The sequence below is a fragment of the Typha angustifolia genome, chromosome 4 (assembly GCF_048772165.1).
Source record: "Typha angustifolia cultivar Huaian chromosome 4, ASM4877216v1, whole genome shotgun sequence".
In the NCBI taxonomy this organism is placed as follows: Eukaryota; Viridiplantae; Streptophyta; class Magnoliopsida; order Poales; family Typhaceae; genus Typha; species Typha angustifolia.
In genome coordinates this window covers 10,348,547-10,372,517 of record NC_133242.1, presented here as the reverse complement: position 1 = coordinate 10,372,517, position 23,971 = coordinate 10,348,547, and the positions used below count along the sequence as shown (strand labels likewise).

Sequence of the window (23,971 nt, the reverse complement as noted above, 5' to 3'; positions counted from 1 at the left end):
AGGAGTGTAAATGAGCCGAGCTAGAGTGATTCGAGCTCGACTCAGCTCCAAGTAGTTTAGAGTCTCTAGTCGAGCTAGCTAAGACATGGCTTGAGTTTAGCTTAGCGTGTTAATGAATTGGGTTGAGCTTCACTGAGCACTGAGTGCATATTAGAAAATTAGGAGATTTTTATATAATGCCAGTGAAAACATTCAAAATATTATAATTGCCATCAAAATTATTGTACTAATTATGTAAAAAATACCATTCCGTTATTAGTTAAATTTAACTAGCTATAATTAAAATAAAATTTAAATTTAAAAAAAAACTATTTTATCTTTGTATAAATTATTTTAAATAGTTCAAAATCTATCTAACTAACTAAAAAAGTATCTTCATGTAGACCACACAATATTATTAGTAAATATTCTACATTCTAAACTTTAAGAAAAGAAATCCAATTTTAATTATATATATATATATTTGTTAACTTTAGTCATGTAACTATAATGATAATTGTAAAGGAAACCGATTATTATAACATATAAGAAAATGCAATGATAGTTATAATATTTTGGAAGTCTTCATCGGTAAGTATATAAAAACTCAAAATTATCGTACTATGATGACAATTCTAAAGAAAGTAAACGATGAGCTATCTAACAAGACTTGCTTTCGGATGTAAATAGAGGATCTATGTACATATATAATATTATCTATGCATAATTAAATATGAAGTTTTCATTGACTAAGTGGGCGAGTCGATTTGACACGATAACACGGCAATGGAAGATTAACGCTTCATTGAATTACGTATAAAGAGTGTTACATGACGACACAAAAGTTTAATTATAGTTATCAAAATCGTTACGGATGTTGACTCGGATTAAAGGTTAGGTTATGAAACTTTGACAAGTTGATACTTCGACATTCTATGAAACTTAGGATACATTATTGGTTATTGTCAATATTCTTGATCGATGATTATAGGATTAAAATGATTATAATTTTAATCCTAGTTAACGAAGCTCTACTCAAGTTACTAAAATCCACCTATTATATTTGTTAGACAGCTGATTAGAGAGAAGAATAATTTGGTACTTCACAATGCCCAAGTTTCTCCTTCTAAAATGGTGGCGGAAGCTCAGAAAGTTGTTGATAGCGGCATCTCCTCTCACGGGTGGGTTTTAAAGAACTCATTGCATGGCGGACACACGGAGGATGATCTTGCATCGAAGCGTCACCATGCATACATAAATCTTGATCTAAATAATCTGGTTGTATTGGGGGAGTGGGTATTTCTCCCCATCTAGGCTCCACCAACGAAAGAAATGGTCTCTCTATCCTCCTAAACTTCTACGTTAGCACGCTCTACGGGGGAATCTTTGGCTATTTTACTTGGTTTAAAGGAAGCCATCAAGTTGGGTGGGTAGAATTTGGTTTGGATTTTTCAGTGATTCTTAATCACAGTTAAGACAGTGCTTCTCCCTCTGCACCATCGTATCCATGTTGGATACAATGGAAGAGGGAACAACGGGCATGTGCACATCTGCGGAAAACTTAGTCAGGCCAATAGCTAGATCTTCTTTGTATTTTGTAATTGTTAGGTTTTTAGTGTTGATAATTATGTACAAAATATTCTAAGTGTTTTTATATATATACATGTGCATTTATACAAAGTTTTGAAAGTATTTGGATTGAAGAATTTCAAGATCAAAGGAGAAAATTTTTTGCGTGCACCACGTTTCGAACGTGCACTCATGAGTTCACATATACAAAGAATGCGTTCGAGTCGTTCGAACCCGTACACAAGCGTTCACATATATGAGAATACGTTAAGACCGTTTGAACGCATGCACAAGCGTTCACAGATACAGAGAATGTATTTGGGCCATTTGAACTTGTGAATAAGCGTTCGCAAATATAGAGAACGTTTTATTACGGTTCAAATATAGTTAAGGGTTGTTCGAACACACTCTACATACGTTCACAGTATGTTCACACATACAGAGGAGTGTATTTGCGTATTCGAATTCAATCAGTGAAAATCAAGTCATCGTGTTCGAACGTACTTGGGCCCATTTGAACGCACCTGAGAATAAGTTATCTCATTCAAACGCACTCGAGCCGTGTTTGAATGTGCCTACGTAATATGTAAATTATGAACTTACGTGAGTTTTAATATAACTTAGAATTGGCTTTATCTTGGTAATATATATGTAAGCATTATGATGTTCTAACTTTACGGTGGTTGATGAATGCAATTGCAAGAGAGTTCTTCAGGCTACATTATTTCTTCTACCAACAAGGTTTATCTCTTCTACATCGTATCAAGCTTTCGTCTTAAGGGTCATCTAGACGAAGGATCAATCTCGAGGGCTACTAAAATTGGAGTTAAATCACGGGAAGCGGTGAATCGTGGGTTCTAGCGAGCGAGACTGAGAGAAATAAAATCGTGGGTATTAACGGATTGTTTTATGAGTCAGTCTTGTAACTGCTACAATTTTAGTGATTGGTTTTGATCCAAGTTTGGATCCGTGGTTTTTTTTCTGTTTGAATTTTTTCAATATAAAAATTTTAGTATTCATCTTTGCTTTTATTTTTTAATATTTATTTCTTATTTATTTAAGCAAAATAGTGATATCATTGCCTAAGGTTTAGATACATACATATGTCAGATTTTTTCAGTAATCTTTAATGGAGTGCAGTCTACCGACTTTCAATAAAAAAAAACAAATAAATACAGGTCCTTGGAAGTTTGCAATAACAAATATGCTTCAAATTTGCTTTAAGATTTTCTGCAAACATATGGATGCGAAGCTTCATCCACCACTCAGTTCTTCAGTTGTAAATTCCTTCCTCAACTCAAATAGTATACCATTGACTTGCAACTAGTGATTAGCACTGAAAGCTTGACTTTTTCGATCAAATAGGGAGAGAGATAGAGGCTGCTTTGTTTACACTTAGGTTTTCGTGGGTAAGATATTTATATATAAGCAGGTAAACTAATACTTGATATTCGGATCGGACCAACTAATGTACATATTATCATGTTTCGAATTTAAGGGTTTTTTTTTTTTAAAAGCAAAATGCTTCTCGTACGATTCATATCTGTATTTGATTCAGATAAAGTTTTTGCACCCATATCTAATCCGATCCGAATCAGGTAACGGGTCAGTTCGAACTTCATATAACCCATTTTTATCTCTATATATAAAGCTTGCAACTTATGTCAAAGTAATACATGTATCAAAGATTCTTTATGAATGACTGACCAATAACAAGGCAAACTCATTCAACCAAACTCTCTCCCTTTCTTGACATAAATTGATAAAGTACCAAAACAATGAGGAAATCACAAGATATTTTATAATTAGCCCATGCTCCCCTCAGCAATCATGGCAAAAGTTTGAATCTTCAATATCACAAATCTACCATAGATTTTAAAAAAATGATTTCATATTTTAATTTTAAATTAATTTATGAAAAATGTTAGCCTTCATTATAAGGTTAAGAGAAAAATTATGTGGGTGTTCAAGACATATTTCTAGGGATAAGTTTTTATTCACTTATTTGGAAGATTACAAGGGGGATGTTGTAGTTTTTGATGATGCGAGCGAGCTCTACTAAAGTTGTTAGCAGGGGGAGAATTAGCACGTTGAGTATCCCTAGATTAGAGACTGTTATATATGTTAGAAGGATTAAAAAGTTAATCTCTTGAATATTAGCTTTTAATCTCTTGTATACTAGCTATTAATAATAAATTAGGAAAAATAAACCATTAAAAGACAATCATAAACATAAAGGTTTTCAGGTAAAAAAATCTTAAACCTAGATAAAACACTATAGATCTGAATTCTAATTGAAACTAATCATTAATAATCATAATAGTAGGGGTGTAAATGAGCTAAGCTTGAGCTCAGCTTGAAATTAATTTAGGCTCAGCTTAACTCAACTCGAACTAAGCCAGGTTGAGATCAAACTGAGTCCGAGTCCGAGCCTAATTGGAGGAAGAGGAGGCAGCAACGACACCTTGCCGATGGAGGAGGCTGAAGGAGGAGGTGGTGGCAGCTTGTTGAATGAGGAGAATGAGAAGGAGGCCAATGGAGGAGGAGACAATGGTGGCTTGCCGAAGGAGGAGAAGGAGAAGGAAGACGATCGAGGAGGCTGAAGGAGTAAGGGGAGGAGACGTGTTACGATCCAACCACATGGGTTAAGTCGAGTCGAGTTGAGTCAAGTCGAGTCAAATTAGTTACTTTATTTTATTATTTTAAATTTTAAATATATCGAATAATCTGCATGTGGATTCGGTCCGCTAGAAAATTTACACCTATAAATAGGGGTAGACATGTGTTGATAATAATCATAGAAATAATTGGAAGAAATATGAGTTTAGCCAGTTATTATTTTCGTCCTTATCTTTTATCTAGCCGTTAAATCGTTTTATCTTTCTAGGAGTAGATCATAACCATAAAACATCCCAATCTTGGCCATCATTTACCACTCTTGACTGTCCGTCACCCTCCAACGATTGCCGTAATATTGGATAATTACCGTTATATTCTCTCTGACCTATCTCCACTATTTTATTTTTAATTTTTTATCCCAACTTTTGATTTAGGTGAAACTAGAGTTATATGTCTGCTCGTTAAAAAAAAAAAAAAGGAAAAGGGAAGGGATCAAGTGTTTCTAGTTGCGGATGGTATTATGTCACCTTGGTAAAACTTATATTTATAAATAAGGACTGCTTTTTGGATGGGTAAGTAAATCAGGCCACTTTCTCTTCTCATACTTTTTTTTTGTCCTTTATAAATTAGGCCCCTAGCTGACGTGATACCGCACTAAGGTTCTAAATTATTCAGAGGGACGGGGGTAGATTGGAAAATTCTATTAATGCTATAGTCCACTTAACCCTTTCCATTGAATGCGACCCTTTGGATGAATGTAAAACAAGACTATTAGCCCACTTAACCCTCTGCATTTATATGTAATCTAACAAATCGAGTGGAGCCCGAGCGAGCTGGCTTTGACTCATGCTTTGTTCGCATTAATTTTGAGCCTCAAATTTAGGCTCAAGCTCAGCTTAAGCCGAGTCCAAGCTTTAAGCTATCCGAGCCTAAATTGAGCTTGATCCGCTTGTTTATTTTGACACCTGTACATAATAGTTATAAGATGGACTTGCAGAACACGCCCTGATGCTCATTCCAACACACATTAAATTAATTTTCGTGATTGATTTCTAATCTCAGTGACTTTTGAAATTAATGCAATTCTTCAAGATCCGATGAAGATACAATGAGTAGAAAATTGATTTAATATATTCCGTCTAAACTTGTCGGCCATTCTTAAAAAATTTCTCTAAAGATAATCAAAATGACTGCTTAGGGTTTAGTTAAAGTACTCATAAGTTGCTTTTCCTAATAAAGTCTTTAATGCCCTAAAAAAAGTAATTTACGAAGCCAATTACAAAACACATTCATATGGGCACTCAAATTAAATCGATGCACAATTGTTGTGCATCTAAGATTGTTCACTACTAATAAAGAGGATTGTGAGTTGTGACATATGATGTCATTTTGTTTCTTCTAGATTATAGTCTAGATAAAGTGGTTAACTCTCTGAGATATATACGTTGAACAACTAATCTAATTCCTTAAAGAAATAGGTCACAAAGAGCCTAAGTCAAAGCCAGCTCAATAAATATCTATCCAAATATCTATGGAGAAAATTCAATAAATATCATCTCAATGTCTACGGAGAAAATTTAACATATGACTTTCGTTATGAGCTAAGCTAGAGTTTAAATTAATCTGTCATTCCTCAAAAGCAAAAAGATTATAAATAAATAAAAAATAGAAAGCCTACTTTTTGTCGTCGTATAATTCTTTAAAAACTTGTATGATAAAAAAAATGGTAGATTTGAAGGGTGAGCGGGCAAACTGAGTTGGACAACATAGGCAGCCTATTGGCTAGATTTTTTTTTTTTTTGATCATTAATGAGCCCAAAGACTATATATAGGCTGGACAAAAAGTCGACTGAATTTATGATCGAATTTTTCAACTGGTTTACCAAATGGGTTGTTGAGTTAGGTCCTCACAAAGAGATACAATGGCATTTGGGTTAGTAGTCCATTCAGACTATATTAGTAGGTACTTGGCCCATATCGCTTAGCTTCAAGTTGGATTCAAATCAAAACAGTGTAGAGTTGAGCTTAAGTAAGTCATTTTTATGTTAAGATTTATAGAGTGTTTCGTTGCTAGAAAGTGTGGAAAAAAAATGCTCACTTCTAAAACTTTTTTTTATCTTTGATGTTTAATTACAAAAAAAATAATCAAAGAAATTGCTTCCTTATCTATTAAAAATAACTTTATTTTTTGTTTTTATTTTTATTTTCTTAAAAGAAGATAATCACTTTAATAAAGTCATTTTCAAAGTCTCGATGTTTTTTATTAGGTCTACGTGAGGTCTTATGCTTGAATTCCAGCTTATGGATGCCAATTCAGGCTAATATGTTTAGATCCTCGGCATGCAATCCATTGGACAAAGATAATCCAAACAAATTATGTAAAATAACTGAGCTTAACATACTTTCCTTTGCTCTAGTTAATCTGATGCACCATTCAAGGGCTATAGCTTTCCATGCAAACTTATCATTTATTCTGCTACACTTGCGAAATAGACAGAAGCAACAGCGGACAGGATAGACGTAGATCCTATGTTCTTTAGGATCTTACCAGTAATACAAGAGTTACACACATAAGAAACAATATTACTAGGCTTTTTACAGCATTACGGAGTTAGTCTTATTCATCGATCTATAAAGGTTTTAAACTTGATGATATTTTCTCATATCTGCTGCACCTATCTGGGTTCAAGTTCAGTAATTGACACCTCATTTGGTGACATTGGTATAGACCTGCTCGACCTCTGGTTGTGTGTATTGCCATTCGTATCGGATGAACTTGTATAAATATCTGATAGGATGCTGCTCTTTCTAACACAAAATGCAGGTTTCACTGGAGCTTCGAGTGACACTGTCTCACTACTGAGCATCACGACGACCGTCGACATGCTAGGTCTATCTGCTGGGTCTTCCTGAACACACAGTAGTCCAATATGGATGCATCTCAACATCTCACTTCTTGGGTAGTGGTTGCCCAAAGATGGATCCATTACCTCTGTAATTGTCCCTGATGTCCAATGCTCCCATGTCTGCATGATGTTTCATTAACTTAGTATAAGTTATCATATGGAAGAAGCATTAATGTTATTTCTACAAACTTTGAAAGTACTCACAAAGCTCAAGAGGTCTTCAGCCTGCTCAGAGTCAAAGTAACCACTATTTCTCCTTCCAGTCAAAATCTCTAGAACTAAAACACCAAAGCTGAATACATCTGATTTTATCGAGATATGCCCAAGCATCGCGTATTCTGGTGCCATATATCCGCTGCAATGACATCAACTTGTTAACATATAACTTTTTGTTATCAGATTGAGGATAGCATTGAAGGTTGATACTTACAATGTTCCAACTACACGGCTTGTGATGCCTTGGGTTTGATCCCCTCCAAAAAGCCTGGCTAGACCAAAATCTGAAATCTTTGGACTCATGTCTGCGTCTAACAGAATGTTGCTTGCCTTGAGATCACGATGAACAATTTTTACCTGCGAATCTTCGTGTAGATAAAGTAGGCCTCGAGCAACTCCATTGATGATCTTATACCGCTTTCCCCAATCTAATTCATGTCGTCTATCATCATCTATGATTCAAACATAACACATTGGTTAGGCTATATATATATATATATATATATATATTGATAGCTTATGGCAGAAATGTTTCTCAAAGGCATATCAGATTAAATGACATATTGAATACACAATAGTGTCGAAAAAGTAGTACCAAAAAGAATGGTATCTAGGCTTCTGTTAGGAACAAATTCATAGACAAGCAACTTCTCTTGCTCCTCTAAGCAAACACCTAAAAGCCTTACAAGATTCTTGTGCTGAAGCTTGGCAACCAACATTAGCTCATTTTTCAGCTCTCCTACTCCTTGCCCTGAACTCTTTGATAGCCTCTTCACTGCTATCTCCTGCCCATCCTGGAGCATTCCCTAAGCAAATTAGAAGGTCAGCAGAAATGATATGTATATATGTAGAATTGTAGATAACCAGTCTAACTCAACTAAGAATGGAGATTAGTACAATTGCGCATTAAATTAGCTATTTTGATACCTTATAAACTGCACCAAACCCCCCTTCTCCAAGTTTGTTAACTTCAGCAAAGTCATCTGTTGCAGCTCTTAATGTTGACAGATCCAGAAGCAGTGACTCAACATTTTCGATCTCCTCCCCATGAGTTCCATCTATTGAGAAGAGAGCAAACATCATCTCAATAGAATAAATAATACAGATATTATAGTCACAAGTAAGTCTATTGATGTTCTGTGCAGTCATACTATAAAACTGCAGAATTTATTACTTGATTTATACTTGTTATCTCCTCCCAAGGCACAGCCATGGAAATTTGATGCCATGATTTCCAATTTTGTTACTAGTTGAAGCTCGACAATAAATGTTTAAATTGGATAGTAGAATATTCCACGAAGCATCATACGTATGACTTACATGGTAGTGCTATTTTTCTTGATGATCTTCTCTTCCTCCAGAAACATAAGCAAATCAGGGAGATCAGAGATAATGCAATCCCTATAGGTATTACAATTGCAAGAACTGTACCAGTGGAATTCTTCTTCTTCCCTGCATTTCAGTTAATCAATTACATTAATCATCCATCTGAATAAAAAATAATCTTATAACTAAAGGAAAATATGTGACCAACATTGAAAGCAACTATGCTCTGCCAGGGCATCTTTTCATTTATTTAATTCTTTTCCTTTCAATTTTTGATGAAAATGCAGTAGTCAAAGAACAATCCATGAAATTTTATTCATCTCATGACTTTGGTAGTCAAAGAAGAGGTTCTTAGGAATTATTTACTGCACATGTGACCATCATATGAAACAAATGAAAAGGATTTCTGAATCATGTTGTTCATATTCTATCCAAGATTGTTTTCCTTCCAAAATTTGCTGTAACAATTAGTAGTAGTAATAGTAAAAGTAGCAATAATAATCATAAGAACAACATATTATAATTGCCACTGCATTCTTCAAAATATTATAATTGCTTTCAAAATCAGTGAGATATTTCAAAAAACGTCACCTTGTCAGTAAGTCTAACTAATTACTGTTAAAATAACTTAGATTAAGAAAAAAAAACTAATTTTCCCTTGTATAAATTGCTTAAAATAATTCTAAAGCTATCTATTGTTACTTGATATCATAGTATAAGAAAAGAAAATCTTATTTCTTGCAAAAAAAAGAATAAAAACAAGGTTTGACAAATATTTTACACCCAAAACTTTAAGAAAGAAGAGTATTTTAGTCATTAATAGCTTAGACATACTTTAACAACCATCTATAAGGAATATAATAATAATTATTTTAAAAACTAACCATAACGGCAGTTATTCTTTTAGTTATAACAAGTCAAACGTAATAGGAGTTGGATATCTGGCTGGCTGTTATCATATTAAATAAGGTGTTATACTTTTCTACTACTTTGTTTCTCCTATGAATTCCACCTCTGTTTTGCAAAACAAGACCTGGGAACAGTGGGAAGAGACCAATATCTTGACTTCAGATTTCGAAGTATAACTCATTTGTTATAAAAGGAGAAAGCTTCTTGGCATTATCTAAATGCTATTAGACTACATGGGATCAAAGAAAAACTACAAATAGGACGAGGACATAGCAGTAGCAATCAGTTATGGAAAATGCTTTACAAACAACCAATTGGGTCCATAGGCCTGAGGACTAATGGAGACTTTAGAAGAAAATGACGACAACGATTAACGTGGCGGTGAATTTTCAAAGGAATTTATGTGGTGGGAGAATTTCCAGCGTACTTTTCCTGTATATCACGGTCAAGCTACAAGTAAAATGAGAAGTCGACACTGCAAATATCTAAAATGGAGGGGGTAATTGCAAAAATTCAACAAAAAATGGGGGAAATTAGTACTTCCGTTACCTTCTCCTGGAGAAGCCGGAGTCACTGGCCGAGGCACCGCCGGCGCCGGCGCCGGAGCATTCTCCGCCGTAGGCGGCGTAAGCATCAACTTCGACACCCCAACGTAGAACGTATACACCTCGTATCTCACATTACATCTCACTCCAAGAATCCTTGCCCCTTGCCTCCCACCAAAATTTCGCTGTATCTGTTGAACTAAGTCTTCCAAGCACTGCCTACAGTCCTGATCGGTCAAATCCGGCGTGCACTGCTCCAACCCATAGATGGTAGGAAACTGCTTATCGAACGCAACCTGCGCCGTCGAGTACTTTAATTTATCCGAGGAGTTATACGCGGCGGAGTCTGCCGTCTTGTTCAAGAGATAGCCGACGAGCCCGTTGAGTAGGGTTGGGTTTGAAACGTTCTGGGTGTTATAAAGCATGATTTGATCAGAATTGTCAGTGGATGAGAGGAAGATTTGATTGGAGTAGCGGAGGAGGCAGAGGTCGTAGTAGATGGTGACGGATTTGTAGAAGGGGCAGAGTTGAGCGGCGTCTTGGATGGCGATGTCGAGGCAGGAGCGGCAGGAGGAGGAGTTGGTGTCGCCGCGGCAGAGGGCTAGGGCGGAGACCATGTTTGGGCTGGAACCGAAGGTGGACTTGGAGAAGCCGGAGGAGCGAGAGGCGTTGGTAGGGAGGGAGGAGAGGATCTGGTTGAGGTTGGTGGCGTAGGTGTTGTTAGCGGTGTAATTGCCAGTGTTATCGCAGAAGTGGGACAAGGAGTCGGCGGAGGAGACAGAAGGGTGGAGGAAGAAGACGAAGGAGAAGAGGAGGAAGGAGAAGAGGAGAGGGATGGACATGGTGTTGGTGTGCATGGTGTTCTGTTTGAGGTGGGAGGAGGGAGGGAGGAGAGAAGTCTAGACTAGAACAAGTAGTTTTTATGAAGTGGAACGTAAATAACACTTCGAGAAAGGAAGAGTGATGATTGACTTGGTCAACAGTAGATATTTACAGATTGCACCATGTAGATACACAATTTACAAATAGCACCATATTTTTGGGTAATCTCCCCAAACATTACCAAGTAATTCTTTCATGTAACGTTTGCTAGCTAAGTCGATATTTCCACATTTTGTGTAACTTAGGTACTTTATTGGGCTATATATATATAATTTGTGAGGAGTCAAGAGAGGAGAGGAAGACTAGTGATTACTAATTGGATAGCAATTGAATGAAACCACAGAGAAAGTTTTCTCAGAGTTTTCTTGGTCCATAGAAGAGTGGAAAAGTTCACGACTTATCCGGCATGCTTAGATATGTCCAAACAGAGAAGGTACTGATAGAAGAGATAAGATCATGGCAAGGAATTTTTGTATTATAGGAACCTTTTGGTAGATTATGTTTGAAAATACTATGTTAACATATATTTTAGAAGAGATAAGCTCAGCTCAGCTCAGCTCGACGGTTAATGAGTTCGGTTTCCAAATATCATAACAACAAGTACTCCTCCGATCATCAACTAACTCTACTAGAGTTAGTAGGTATCTTTTTCATGACCAAAGAAGTTATAAGTTTAACTCTAACCAGAAATAATATTGTAGAGAAATTATTTAGTAGTTTAATGGTTGAGTGGCTTAGCGCGACTCGGTTGATGGCTCGGCAGTGCGGTTAGCTTGGAAGAACAGCTTAGCAACGCGACGGTTTGGAGCAGGTCTCAGCAACGTTTAATTTAGAGCAATTGTTCGATAATACATATGGCTTAAAACTTAGATTAAGCAGTTAAAAGTTCGATAGGACCTAAATGTCTCTGTATCTAAGAAGAGTTAGACCCTTTATCCAACTCATATCTAGCATTAGGGCTCATAAATAATAAAAAAAAGGACACCTCTAATCCTCTATCTATTAATTAAAACGTGAACTTAAGTCAAGGATGGACTCTGAATTCCTATGACCAATAAGTTTTCCAGTGTATACATGAGAGACTTTGACACGTCTAACGAAAACACGGCAGATGTCGTGTGTTGTACGATGATTTTAGTTGGTTAAAGAGTTGTAGATCACGACACGAAGGTTTACGGAGTTCTAATTAAGAGCCGTTAAGAGTGATGTATTAAACTTAAGGGAGATTAACTCCATATGGGTCCCACATGTACATGTGAAAGAAAAGATTATTGACCAGTTGCTTAGTATTATGTTTAAAAAAAAAACCAATCACTAATAACCCAAAATCTATTTAAAAATCAATGAATTAAAATAAGTTCTAAATAAATCATTGATAACAATAGCAGTTACAAGATAAGACTTACAAACCGCCCACTATATCTATGGGGTCTTGCTTGCTCGAATCTGCGATGCATTATTTTTCTTGATTAATTTTTAATTTTAATAATTCTTGAGATTGATCATTCTATTTCATTGACTATCTAGACATAGGTTTTTAAGAAACGGTGAATAGAAAATTGATTCAAACACATTTTGTCAAAACCTATTTGTCATTTTCTAAAAGTCTCTCTATAGATAATTGACTAAAATAACACTTCTAAATAAAATCCTAAAAGCCATAAAAGATAATCCATGATGAAGTCCCGTTAGCTTCAAATTGGGTTAATGTGATTCGCCTTTCTAGGGCTGCAGATAAACATAGTTTTCCACGAACAACTCTGACAAACTTTATCATTTATGCTATTCACTTATGAAATGGATAACAGGGTAGATGTAGATCCTCTGTTCTATAAGATCTTACCAGTAATACAAGAGTTACACACATAAGAAACAATACTACAGGGCTTTTTTACGGCATTACAGAGTAAGTCTTATTAATCAATCTTTGAAGGTGTTAAACTTGATGATATTTTCTCATATCTGCATCTATCTAGGTTCAAGTTCTGTAATTGACACCTCATTGGGTGACATTGGTACAGACCTGCTCAAGTTCTGGTTGCGCACACCGCCATTCGTATTGGATGAACCTGTAGAAATACCTGACATGATGCTGCTCTTTCTGACGCAAAATGCAGGTCTCACCGGAGCTTCGAGTGATACTGTCTCGCTGCTAAGCATCACGACGACCGTCGACATGCTAGGTCTATCTACTGGGTCTTCTTGAACACATAGTAATCCAATATGGATGCATCTCAAGCATCTCACTTCTTGGATAGTGGTTGCCCAAGGATGGATCCATTACATCAGTAATTGTCCCTGATGTCCAATGCTCCCATGTCTGCATGATGTTTCATTAACTTTATATAAGTTATCACTTTAGAGAAGCATTAATGTTATTTCTACAAACTTTGAAAGTACTCAAAGCTCAGGAGGTCTTGAGCCTGCTCAGAGTCAAAGTAACCACTGTTTCTCCTTCCAGTCAAAATCTCTAGAACTAAAACACCAAAGCTGAATACATCTGATTTTATCGAGATATGCCCGAGCATCGCATATTCTGGTGCCATATATCCACTGCAACGGCATCAACTTGTTATGCAAAGTAACATATAACTTTTTGTGATCAGATTGAGGATAGCATTGAAGGTTGATACTTACAATGTTCCAACTACACGGCTTGTGATGCCTTGAGTTTGATCCCCTCCGAAAAGCCTGGCTAAGCCAAAATCTGAAATCTTTGGACTCATATCTGCATCTAACAGAATGTTGCTTGCCTTGAGATCACGGTGAATAATTTTTACCTGTGAATCTTTGTGTAGATAAAGTAGGCCTCGAGCAACTCCATTGATGATCTTATACCGCTTTCCCCAATCTAATTCATGTCGTCTATCATCATCTATCATTCAAACATAACACATTTGGTTAGGCAACATATGTTTTTCAAAGGCATAGCAGATTAAATGGTCTATTGAATACACAATAATGTCAGAAAAGTAATACCAAAAAGAATGGTATCTAGGCTTCTGTTAGGAACAAATTCATAGACAAGCAACTTCTCTTGCGCCTCTAAGCAAACACCTAAAAGCCTTACAAGATTCTTGTGCTGAAGCTTGGCAACCAATATTAGCTCATTTTTCAGCTCTCCTACTCCTTGCCCTGAATGCCTTGATAGCCTCTTCACTGCTATCTCCTGCCCGTCAGGGAGCATTCCCTAAACAAATTAGAAGGTCAGCAGAAATTATATGTATATATGTATGTCACCAGTCTAAATCAAGGAAGAATGAAGATCAGCACTAATAATCTAAAATTGAAGTACAACTGTGCATTAAATTAACTATTTTGATACCTTATAAACTGCACCAAATCCCCCTTCTCCAAGTTTATTAACTTCAGCAAAGTCCTCTGTTGCAACTCTTAATGTTGACAGATCAAGAAGCAGTGACTCAACATTTTCAATCTCCTCCCCATGAGTTCCATCTATTGAGAAGAGAGCAAGCATCATCTCAATAGAATAAATAATACAGATATTATAGTCACAAGCAACTCTATTGATGTTGTAAGCAGTCATAATATAAAACTGTAGAGTTTATTACTTGATTTATACTTGTTATCTCCTCCCAAGGCACAGCCATGGAAATTTGATGCCATGATTTCCAATTTTGTTACTAGTTGAAGTTCGACAATAAATGTTTAAATTGGATACTAGTATAATCCACGAAGCATCATACGTATAACTTACATGGTAGTGCTATTTTTCTTGATGATCTTCTCTTCCTCCATAAACATAAGAAAATTAGGGAGATCAGAGATAATGCAGTCCCTATAGGTATTACAATTGCAAGAACTGTCCCAGTGGAATTCTCCTTCTTCCCTGCATTTCAGTTAATCAATTACATTTATCATCCATCTGAATAAAAGAAAACCTTATAACTAAGGAAAATATGTGACCAACATTGAAAGCAACTATGTTCTGCTAGTGCATCTTTTCATTTATTTAATCCATTTTCTTTCATTTCATGATGGAAATACAATAGTTTAAGAACAATCCATGAAATTATATTCGTCTCATGACCTTGTTGGTGTATACCCCCATGTTCTTTTTTTTTTCTTACACTCTTTGCCAACCAGTTAAATGATATCCTTTCTTCTTCTCACAAACTTGTCAACTCTCTTCCTCACTTATCTAGGCAATAAAAAGAATAAGAGATAGTACAAAGGGATGATACTTAACACAGAATTGACTAAAGTTATCTTACTACCTAAAAACAATAATTTACTCTTCCAATCAGTTAATTGTTTCTCTACTTTCTCAATTACTATCACGAGAGGGTCAAAACCAAATATTTACGCTTATCCACCTTACAATTGAGCATCGTAGCAAAGTATTCTCTCTCCTCAGTGTTACTGTCTAAAAAAATCAAAGAGCTCTTCTCAAAGTTAATTTTAAGATTAGACACTACCTCCAAATAATATAGTATTTCTAACAAACAACATTTTGCATGAACATGGAATTTCAAACAAAGTTTCTAACAAAAAAAGGCCTTATTCAAGGGTATTTGGATCTACAATTGTAATTAGTTGACAAGCCTAATGATCCTTAGCAAGCTGTTTGACATCGATAAAAATCGAGAGAAATTAAGTAGAATAACCTGAGCTCTAAACACTTTCCTTTGCTATGGTTAATGCAATGCACATTTCAAAGGCTACAGATAAATATATCTTTCCATGAACAACTCAGGCGAACTTACCATTTATTCTATTCACTTATGAGATGGAAAGAAGCAACCGGAGACAGGATAGATGTAGATCCTAGGGCTGTCAGGCTTGACGAGCAGCTCGGGCTTGGCTTGGGCTCGGCTCAAGTGAAGCTCAAGTCCGGCTCGACTCGGTCAAAGCTGAGCCGAGCCCGAGCCATCATAATAGGCTCGAAATTAATATCGAGCCGAGCTTGAGCTGGAGCCGACTCGCTTAAGCTCGGCTCGATAGGCTCGACAGCCTAACTAGCTTATAATTAAGGACATGTGGCATAAAGAAATATTGCCACGTATCCCTCACTAACTCATTCTCACCCATAACTCATTTAATATTCATCACCCTCACCTATCCCACTCTCATCCATCACTTCACCTTGCCCATCACATTACCTTCCCCGTCCTCAATTCCCTCACCCACCCCACCCTCACCCTCACCCTCACTCTCTCTCTAACTCTCATTCTCACCCTCACCCTCACCCTCACCCTCATCCACTCGATCACCACTCCTAACCTCACCCCATGTGCCACCACCTCCTCCCTCCCCGTCGGCCTCCATCGACAACGACGGCAAGCCACCACCACGGCGCCACGCCTTCCTCTCCATCGGCTCCTCCTCCTCCTCCGTTGGCCTCCTCCTCCTTCTCCGTTAGCCTCCTCCTCGTCCACTCCGTCGGCTTCCTCCTCCTCCTCCTTCATTCACCATCTCCTTGTCGTCGCCTCCTCTTCCATCCGTCTCCGACTCGTCCGGCAAGCCGCCATCCATGTCGCCACCGCCCACGCCGCCACCGCCTCATCCTCTAATCGAGCCCGAGCTTTGCTCGGGCTCGGTTAGGCTCAGCTTGAGCTCAGCTCGAGTTGAACTAATCAACTCGAGCTGAGCTTGAGCAACAATATAAGGCTCGAAAATAATTTCGAGCTGAGCCTAAGCCAAAGCCGGCTTGCTCAAGCTCGGCTCTTTTACATCCCTAATAGATCCTATGTTCTTTAGGATCTTACCAATGATACGAGTGTTACACACTCATGAAACATTACTACAGGGCCTTTTATAGCAGTACAGCGAAAGTACTAATTCATCAATCTATAAAGGTTTTAAACTTGATGATATTTTCTCATATCTGCTGCACCTATCTGGGTTCAAGTTCAGTAATTGACACCTCATTTGGTGACATTGGTATAGACCTGCTTGACTTCTGGTTGTGTGTATTGCCATTCGTATCGGATAAACTTGTATAAATATCTTATAGGATGCTGCTCTTTCTAACACAAAATGCAGGTTTCACTGGAGCTTCGAGTGACACTGTCTCGCTACTGAGCATCACGATGACCGTCGACAAGCTAGGTCTATCTACTGGGTCTTCCTGAACACACAGTAGTCCAATATGGATGCATCTCAACATCTCACTTCTTGGGTAGTTGTTGCCCAAGGATGGATCCATTACCTCTGTAATTGTCCCTGATGTCCAATGCTCCCATGTCTGCATGATGTTTCATTGACTTAGTATAAGTTATCACATGGAAGAAGCATTAATGTTATTTCTACAAACTTTGAAAGTACTCACAAAACTCAAGAGGTCTCCAGCCTGCTCAGAGTCGAAGTAACCACTGTTTCTTCTTCCAGTCAAAATCTCTAGAACTAAAACACCAAAACTGAATACATCTGATTTTGTCGAGATATGACCAAGCATCGCGTATTCTGGTGCCATATATCCGCTGCAATGATATCAACTTGTTAACATATAACTTTTTGTTATCAGATTGAGGATAGCATTGAAGGTTGATACTTAACAATGTTCCAACTACACGGCTTGTGATGCCTTGGGTTTGATCCCCTCCAAAAAACCTGGCTAGACCAAAATCTGAAATCTTTGGACTCATGTCTGCATCTAACAGAATGTTGCTTGCCTTGAGATCACGATGAACAATTTTTACCTGCGAATCTTCGTGTAGATAAAGTAGGCCTCGAGCAACTCCATTGATGATCTTATACCGCTTTCCCCAATCTAATTCATGTCGTCTATCATCATCTATAATTTAACATAACACATTTGTCAGGTAACATATGTTTTTCAAAGGCATAGCAGATTAAATGGCATGTTGAATACACAATAGTGTCAGAAAAGTAGTACCAAAAAGAATGGTATCTAGGCTTCTGTTAGGAACAAATTCATAGACAAGCAACTTCTCTTGCGCCTCTAAGCAAACACCTAAAAGCCTTACAAGATTCTTGTGCTGAAGCTTGGCAACCAACATTAACTCGTTTTTCAGCTCTCCTACTCCTTGCCCTGAACTCTTTGATAGCCTCTTCACTGCTATCTCCTGCCCATCAGGGAGCATTCCCTAAGCAAATTAGAAGGTCAGCAGAATGATATGCATTTATGTAGGTCACTCAGTCTAAATCAAATAAGAATTGAGATTAGCAATAATAATCTAACTTTGAAGTACAATTGTGCATTAAATTAGCTATTTTGATACCTTATAAACTGCACCAAATCCCCCTTCTCCAAGTTTGTTAACTTCAGCAAAGTCATCTGTTGCGGCTCTTAATGTTGACAGATCAAGAAGCAATGACTCAACATTTTCGATCTCCTCCCCATGAGTTCCATCTATTGAGAAGAGAGCAAACATCATCTCCATAGAATAAATAATACATATATTATAGTCACAAGTAAATCTATTGATGGGCTGTGTAGTTATAGTCAAAAACTGCAGATTTTATTGCTTGATTTATACTTGTTATCTTCCTCCCAAGCCATAGTCATGGAAATTTGATGCCATGATTTCAATTTTGTTACTAGTTGAAATTCTAAAATAAATGTCTTAATTTGATGCATCATACATATTACTTACATGGTAGTGCTATATTTCTTGATGATCTTCTCTTCCTCCAGAAACAAATGCAAATTAGGGAGATCACAGATAATGCAGCCACTATAGGTATTGCAATTGCAAGAACTGTACCAGTAGAATAAAACAAACTTATAAAACAAACTTATAAACAAAGGAAAATATGTGACCAACATTGAAAGCAACTATGTTCTGCCAGTGTATCTCTTCATTTATTTAATCCATTTCCTTTTATTTTATTTTTTGATGGAAATGAAGTAGTCAAAGAGCAATCAATGAAATTTTATTCATCTCATGACTTTAATAGTCAAAAGATTATGTTAAAGATGTTCCAAGAGACAAAATATTTATTGCACATGTGACACCTTTTCAAAACGCAGCATTGATCACATATTAATAAGCTGGGTGCAGGTTGGCCCAACAATTATTCTAAGAGACAAATTATAATCTTACTTTGGATGGTGGGTGAAATACATGCATCAATTGACCATCATATGAAATAAATGAAAAGGATTTCTGAATCATGTTATTCATATTTTACACGATATTGACTAAAAGTCGAGAACTCTTAATTGCCATCAAAACCTTTCAATATATCACAATTGCAGCGGAACGATTGAGCTCTTTCAAAAATATCATTCCATAGGTACTGTTAAAACTGAACTTAGATTAAGAAAATCTAATTTTCCCTTGTATAAATTGCTTAAAATAATTCTAAAGCTGTCTAATGTCAGTTATTTTCAATAAATAAGGTCTTAATACTTTTCTACTACTATGTTTCTCCTATGGGAAGAGGCAAATATCTTGACCTCAGATTTCAAAAGTAAACTTATATTACGTCCTTTGTTAGAAAACGAGGAAGCATCATCTAGATGCTATTATAGATTAAATGGGATCAAAGAACAAACAAATACAAATAGGACAAGGACATAGCACTCGCAATCAGGTATGGAAGATGCTTTACAAACAGCCAATTGGGTCATAGACTTTAGAGAGGACTAATGGAGACTTCAGAAGAAAATGACAACGACGACTAATGTAGCGGCGAATGTTCAAAGAAATTTATGTGGTGGGACTCTCAAGCTACAAGCAAAAGGAGAAGTTGATTTGCGAATATCTAAAATGGGAGGAGGTAATTGCAAAAATCCAAAAATTACCTTCCCGTAGAGAAGCCGGAGTCTCTGGCCGAGATGCCATCGGCGCCGGCGCCGGGGCATTCTCCGTCGGAGGCGGCGAAATCAACACCTTCGGCTCCCCATCATAGAACGTATACACCTCGTACCTCAAATTACATCTCAGTCCAAGAATCCTCGCCCCTTGCTTCCCACCAGAACTTTGCCGCAGCTTCTGAACTAAAGCCCCCAAGCATTGCCTACACTGATCCTTGGTCAAATCCGGCGTGCACTGTTCCAATCCATAGATCGCATTAATCTTCTTCTTACTGTCGGCGAACCCCGCCAGTGCCGTCGAGTACTTCAATTTATCCGAGGAGTTATACGCGGCGGAGTCGGCGGTCTTGTTCATAATATAGGTAACGGACTCGTCGAATAGGGTTGCGTTTGAAACGCTGTCGCTGTTAACACCGGTGACTTGATCGGAATTTTCAGTGGATGAGAGGAAGGTTTGATTGGAGGAGTAGCTGAGGAAGCAGAGGTCGTAGTAGATGGTGACGGACTTGGTGCCGGGGCAGAGCTGGGTGGCGTCTTGGGTGGCGACATCGAGGCAGGAGCGGCAGGAGGAGGAGTTGGTGTCGCCGCGGCAGAGGGCTAGGGCGGAGACTTGGTTCAGGCCGGAGCCGACGGAGGACTTGGCGAAGCCGGAGGAGAGGGAGGCGTTGGTAGGGAGGGAGGAAAAGATCTGGTTGAGGTTGGTGGCGTAAATGCTGTTGGCGGTGTAGTTGCCGGAATCATGGCAGAAGTGGAAGAAGTTATCGGCGGTGGAGGGAGAAGGGTAGAGGAAGAAGAAGAGGAAGGAGAAGAGGAGAGCGATGGACATGGTGATGGTGTGCATGGGGCTTTGTTTGAGGTGGGACGAGGGGGAGATCTAATAGAGATTCATTGTCTATTTGTCTAGACTAGTTAATTAGTTACGCTTGATGGAGTGGAAGTGAGGAAGTGTGAAACTAAAACAATAATAAATACTTGGAGAAAGGAAGGGAGACATAGGTGTACTCGGCTGCCCAATAATAGATGTGTGATTTTTCAAAACGCCTTTGCTCTTGCTACAAACCTTTTTTCAATCTCTTTTTAACCCTAGAAAATATCGTAATAATATTTATAGGTGTGAATCATGGAGGAGACTTTCTGAGTGCGTTCCAATGCCCTTTGAACCCGGTTTTGAATTAAGCCAAATAAATAACATAGTTAATTAAAGGCACAACGGTTTTTAACCACTCATACCGTCTCTTGATTTCATGACCCTGCACCTTAGTAGATATAAGTGGCCAATGTAATTAGAGTAGATAACGAAAGATCTGAAATAAGAAAGGCGACAGAATGTCGAATCAAATACATGGAGAAAGAATTGGATATTTTTGGGTTTAGCGCCTTCTCCATTTAGAATTTGCGTAGAGAGGACGACTAGCAATTCTTAATTGGAGAGCGATTGAATGAAACCAGAGAGACTTAGTCTTATGAGAGTTTTCTTGGACCACCAAAGAGTAGAGAAGGCTAGGTTTATCAAGCATGCTTAGATATGTCCACAGGGGCGGATGCAACAGAAGCTATGAGATAAGATCATAGTAAATATTTATATAAGAGATAGTGCGTGACATTTTGTCACTTTGCAAATACAGTATCTTAGAATACATCAAACCAAACGTCACTTTACAATGGAGACTTTTAGGATTACTTTGTTATATATATATATATATATATATTATTATTTATGAGTTCGAAAATTAGATATTAGGTGGACAAAGAATCAACTCTCTCTAAATATAGAGACACTTAGACTCATCAAACTTTAACTAATATAATAAGCTGTTTAGTCTAGATTCCAAATCTTGCGCATCGCTAAATAATTAGCCCGAATTAAACGTTGCTGAAACTTGATTTAAGTCGTCATGCTGCCGAATTGTTCTTTCAAGCCAACCGCACTGTTGAACAATCAACTGAGTCAAACTATTTAGCTAAGCCACCATAAGCCACTAAATTATCAAATAATTTTCTTCACAATAATTATTTAGAATTGAAGTTAATCCCATAACTTTTTTTAGTCATAAATAAAAATACCTCTCAACTCTTTGTACCAAAAATTATATAGCTATACACACAAATAACTAATATAGTTTCTCTTTTTACCACTTTTCCTAATTTTGAAGCATAACCCAATTAACTCTTTTTCTTTAAAGTATAGCCCGATTATAATTGATTAATAGTTTTAAATCACGATAAGAAGGTTTTGGAGTTTTAAAGAGCTGTTAAGAGTAAGGCGAGATTAATCCATATGGGTCCCCACATGTGAAAGAAAAGATTATTGAGCAAGAGGTTGTATCAAAAAAAATTAAGTTCACAAATTGCCCTCTTTGGTCAAATTATTCTATATACTTCCATTTCTATCACTTTGCCTCTTCCAGTTTAGATTAAATATAAAGTTGTTAACTTTCTATCTAATATATATATATATATATATATAAGATTGCAAACCTTAAGTCTTTGTTATTATCTAACTATCACAATGTATCTCCTTTTAAATATATGATCATGAAACTAAGATTTATAAATAGTCACATGAGGGGTAATTTAGAATTTATCCTTAAAGAAAGGAAGGATTAATATGGGCTACCTGGTGCTCATGCAGCTGATATGATCTCAATAAATGATCTGAAAATCTCTCCTTAACATTGCTAGTTGATACTTTCCAATAAACGTTTACATTTTTCCTAGGAATAATGAGGATGGTGGTCTCTTGTGCAGTGAGCATCCATCTCATGCCATCTCTATCTCGTCTGCTGATTATATGGTAGATATAGTGAGACCTATATGTGGCCAATATAATTGGAGTACTTCCAACAGTAATGAAATGTGAAGGAATGGCTTGAGATGAGAAAGGCAACAGGATATCTCATTCAAATGCATGGTGAAAGATTTGGATACTTTTGGGTTTAGTGCCTTCTCCACTGAGAATTTGTGATGAGAAAAGATGGAATTGATACAGACAGTCAAGAGAGGAAGACTAGTCAGCATAAGTCCATATCAGAAGAGTTAGAAAGGGCCAGGAGGACTTCTCGTGCATGCTTAGATATGTCCAAAGAGTGGCTGAGGCAACTGAAGCTATATACATGCAAAGAAGAGATAAGATCGTAGTAAAGATTTGTGTAAGAGGTTGTGGAAACATTTAATATGGAAGACTTCTAGTACGACTTTTATGCAGAGCTATTTACTGTATTAAGATAACTCTCACGGTTATAAATCCTTTAAGATCAGAGAGGAAAACTTCCAATCTATCGCTAACTAATCAGCGACTCTATTAATTTTATAAAAAATATGAGTAATTTTAAAATGTAAGTATTTTTGGAGCATAAGAAGAATATCATAACGAATAACAAAGAATTTGTTTTAATCTAGACTCGATCGAGCTCGAACCCATTATGCCTCTCGGACGAGCTTAAATCGACATCTAGCACAATAAGCACCTCTAAGCACCTATTTACTTACAATGTCAATTAGAAATTTTTTTGGGTGAATTGTACTAATATTTAAAGAGAATTTTCAACAAAAAAAGATACTGTTTCTCTTTTCACTGATTTACTTAATTTTAGTTTTCCTTTCTGAAGAACCCAATTAACTTTTTGAAGACCAAAATGCAATTTTGCATTTCATGCTAGTTTAATCCAAAAAAACAATCAATATTTTTCTTATAAATATAGTACCTTTTTTATATTAGTATGTAAATGTTTTTTTTTCTTTCTCCTACCTTTGTTCCATCCAAACAAGTTTGTTGTTATCAGCTTTACACATACTATCATATGCTAATCTTATTATTGTCCATTTAAATTGCATACTTCCCTTGTATTGAGCACTCCCTAAGCAAATATTTGAGTGCCAAAGGGCATTAAATAATAAAAAAAAAGAACCATCCTAAACTCGATCCTGAAGAGTACTTTTATTAGTGGGCTCAAGCTTGACATCAAGGCTGAGGTCAAGGTCTTCTTGTTGGCGATTTTGATAGAGTCCAACGGCTAAACTAAATCCATAAGGAGCAGAGATGAAAGATGGCTTAAGCTTATGGCCCACTAGAAACTGCATCTACCCTGACCTAACTCGTGCAGATGGCTAAACCCAACCGCCAACAGATCTCGTGCTGCTTTTGTACCTAATGACTTGGAGGAGCATAGAAAGAAAGACTTGTTTTTTTTATTGTAATGACCGTCTTATCGCTAGTCATAAATGCAAATGCTAGCTAGCCTACATAATGTTTCTAGGCGGTCTCGAAAAAGATA

General features: G+C 37.0%; 3 protein-coding genes across 11 annotated transcripts; all 3 read right to left on the bottom strand.

Annotated features, from left to right (window-relative positions):
- Window positions 1–6,590: 6,590 nt before the first annotated feature.
- Window positions 6,591–11,292, bottom strand: LOC140758898 (cysteine-rich receptor-like protein kinase 6). Of its 2 annotated transcripts, none has more exons than XM_073095289.1 (7): window positions 10,074–11,292; window positions 8,610–8,741; window positions 8,217–8,347; window positions 7,885–8,083; window positions 7,504–7,741; window positions 7,278–7,428; window positions 6,591–7,193 (listed from the first exon to the last, which is right to left on the bottom strand). In XM_073095289.1, the coding sequence occupies exons 1-7, from the start codon at window positions 10,924–10,926 to the stop codon at window positions 6,843–6,845; spliced, it is 2,055 nt and encodes a 684-aa protein (XP_072951390.1). In that variant the 5' UTR covers window positions 10,927–11,292; the 3' UTR covers window positions 6,591–6,842. The 2 variants fall into 2 exon arrangements, with proteins under 2 accessions (XP_072951390.1, XP_072951389.1); XM_073095288.1 differs by having other exon boundaries at window positions 7,885–8,095; window positions 10,074–11,289.
- Window positions 11,293–12,919: 1,627 nt separating this feature from the next.
- On the bottom strand, window positions 12,920–14,432 carry LOC140758661 (cysteine-rich receptor-like protein kinase 6). The gene is made up of 5 exons (XM_073094902.1): window positions 14,277–14,432; window positions 13,931–14,141; window positions 13,589–13,826; window positions 13,341–13,504; window positions 12,920–13,152 (listed from the first exon to the last, which is right to left on the bottom strand). Exons 1-5 carry the CDS (start codon window positions 14,430–14,432, stop codon window positions 12,920–12,922), a joined length of 1,002 nt encoding a protein of 333 aa, XP_072951003.1.
- Window positions 14,433–14,691: 259 nt separating this feature from the next.
- On the bottom strand, window positions 14,692–20,756 carry LOC140759030 (cysteine-rich receptor-like protein kinase 6). 8 transcript variants are annotated; one of them, XR_012104195.1, is made up of 9 exons: window positions 19,686–20,752; window positions 18,532–18,636; window positions 18,157–18,287; window positions 17,811–18,021; window positions 17,614–17,708; window positions 17,471–17,524; window positions 17,244–17,394; window positions 17,124–17,159; window positions 14,692–14,801 (listed from the first exon to the last, which is right to left on the bottom strand). XR_012104195.1 is itself a non-coding variant. In XM_073095480.1 (8 exons), the coding sequence occupies exons 1-8, from the start codon at window positions 20,536–20,538 to the stop codon at window positions 14,760–14,762; spliced, it is 1,767 nt and encodes a 588-aa protein (XP_072951581.1). In that variant the 5' UTR covers window positions 20,539–20,751; the 3' UTR covers window positions 14,692–14,759. The 8 variants fall into 8 exon arrangements, 2 of the variants coding, with proteins under 2 accessions (XP_072951581.1, XP_072951582.1); XR_012104193.1 differs by having other exon boundaries at window positions 16,839–17,159; window positions 17,471–17,708; window positions 17,811–18,000; window positions 19,686–20,756; XR_012104191.1 differs by having other exon boundaries at window positions 16,839–17,159; window positions 17,471–17,708; window positions 19,686–20,753.
- Window positions 20,757–23,971: the final 3,215 nt, after the last annotated feature.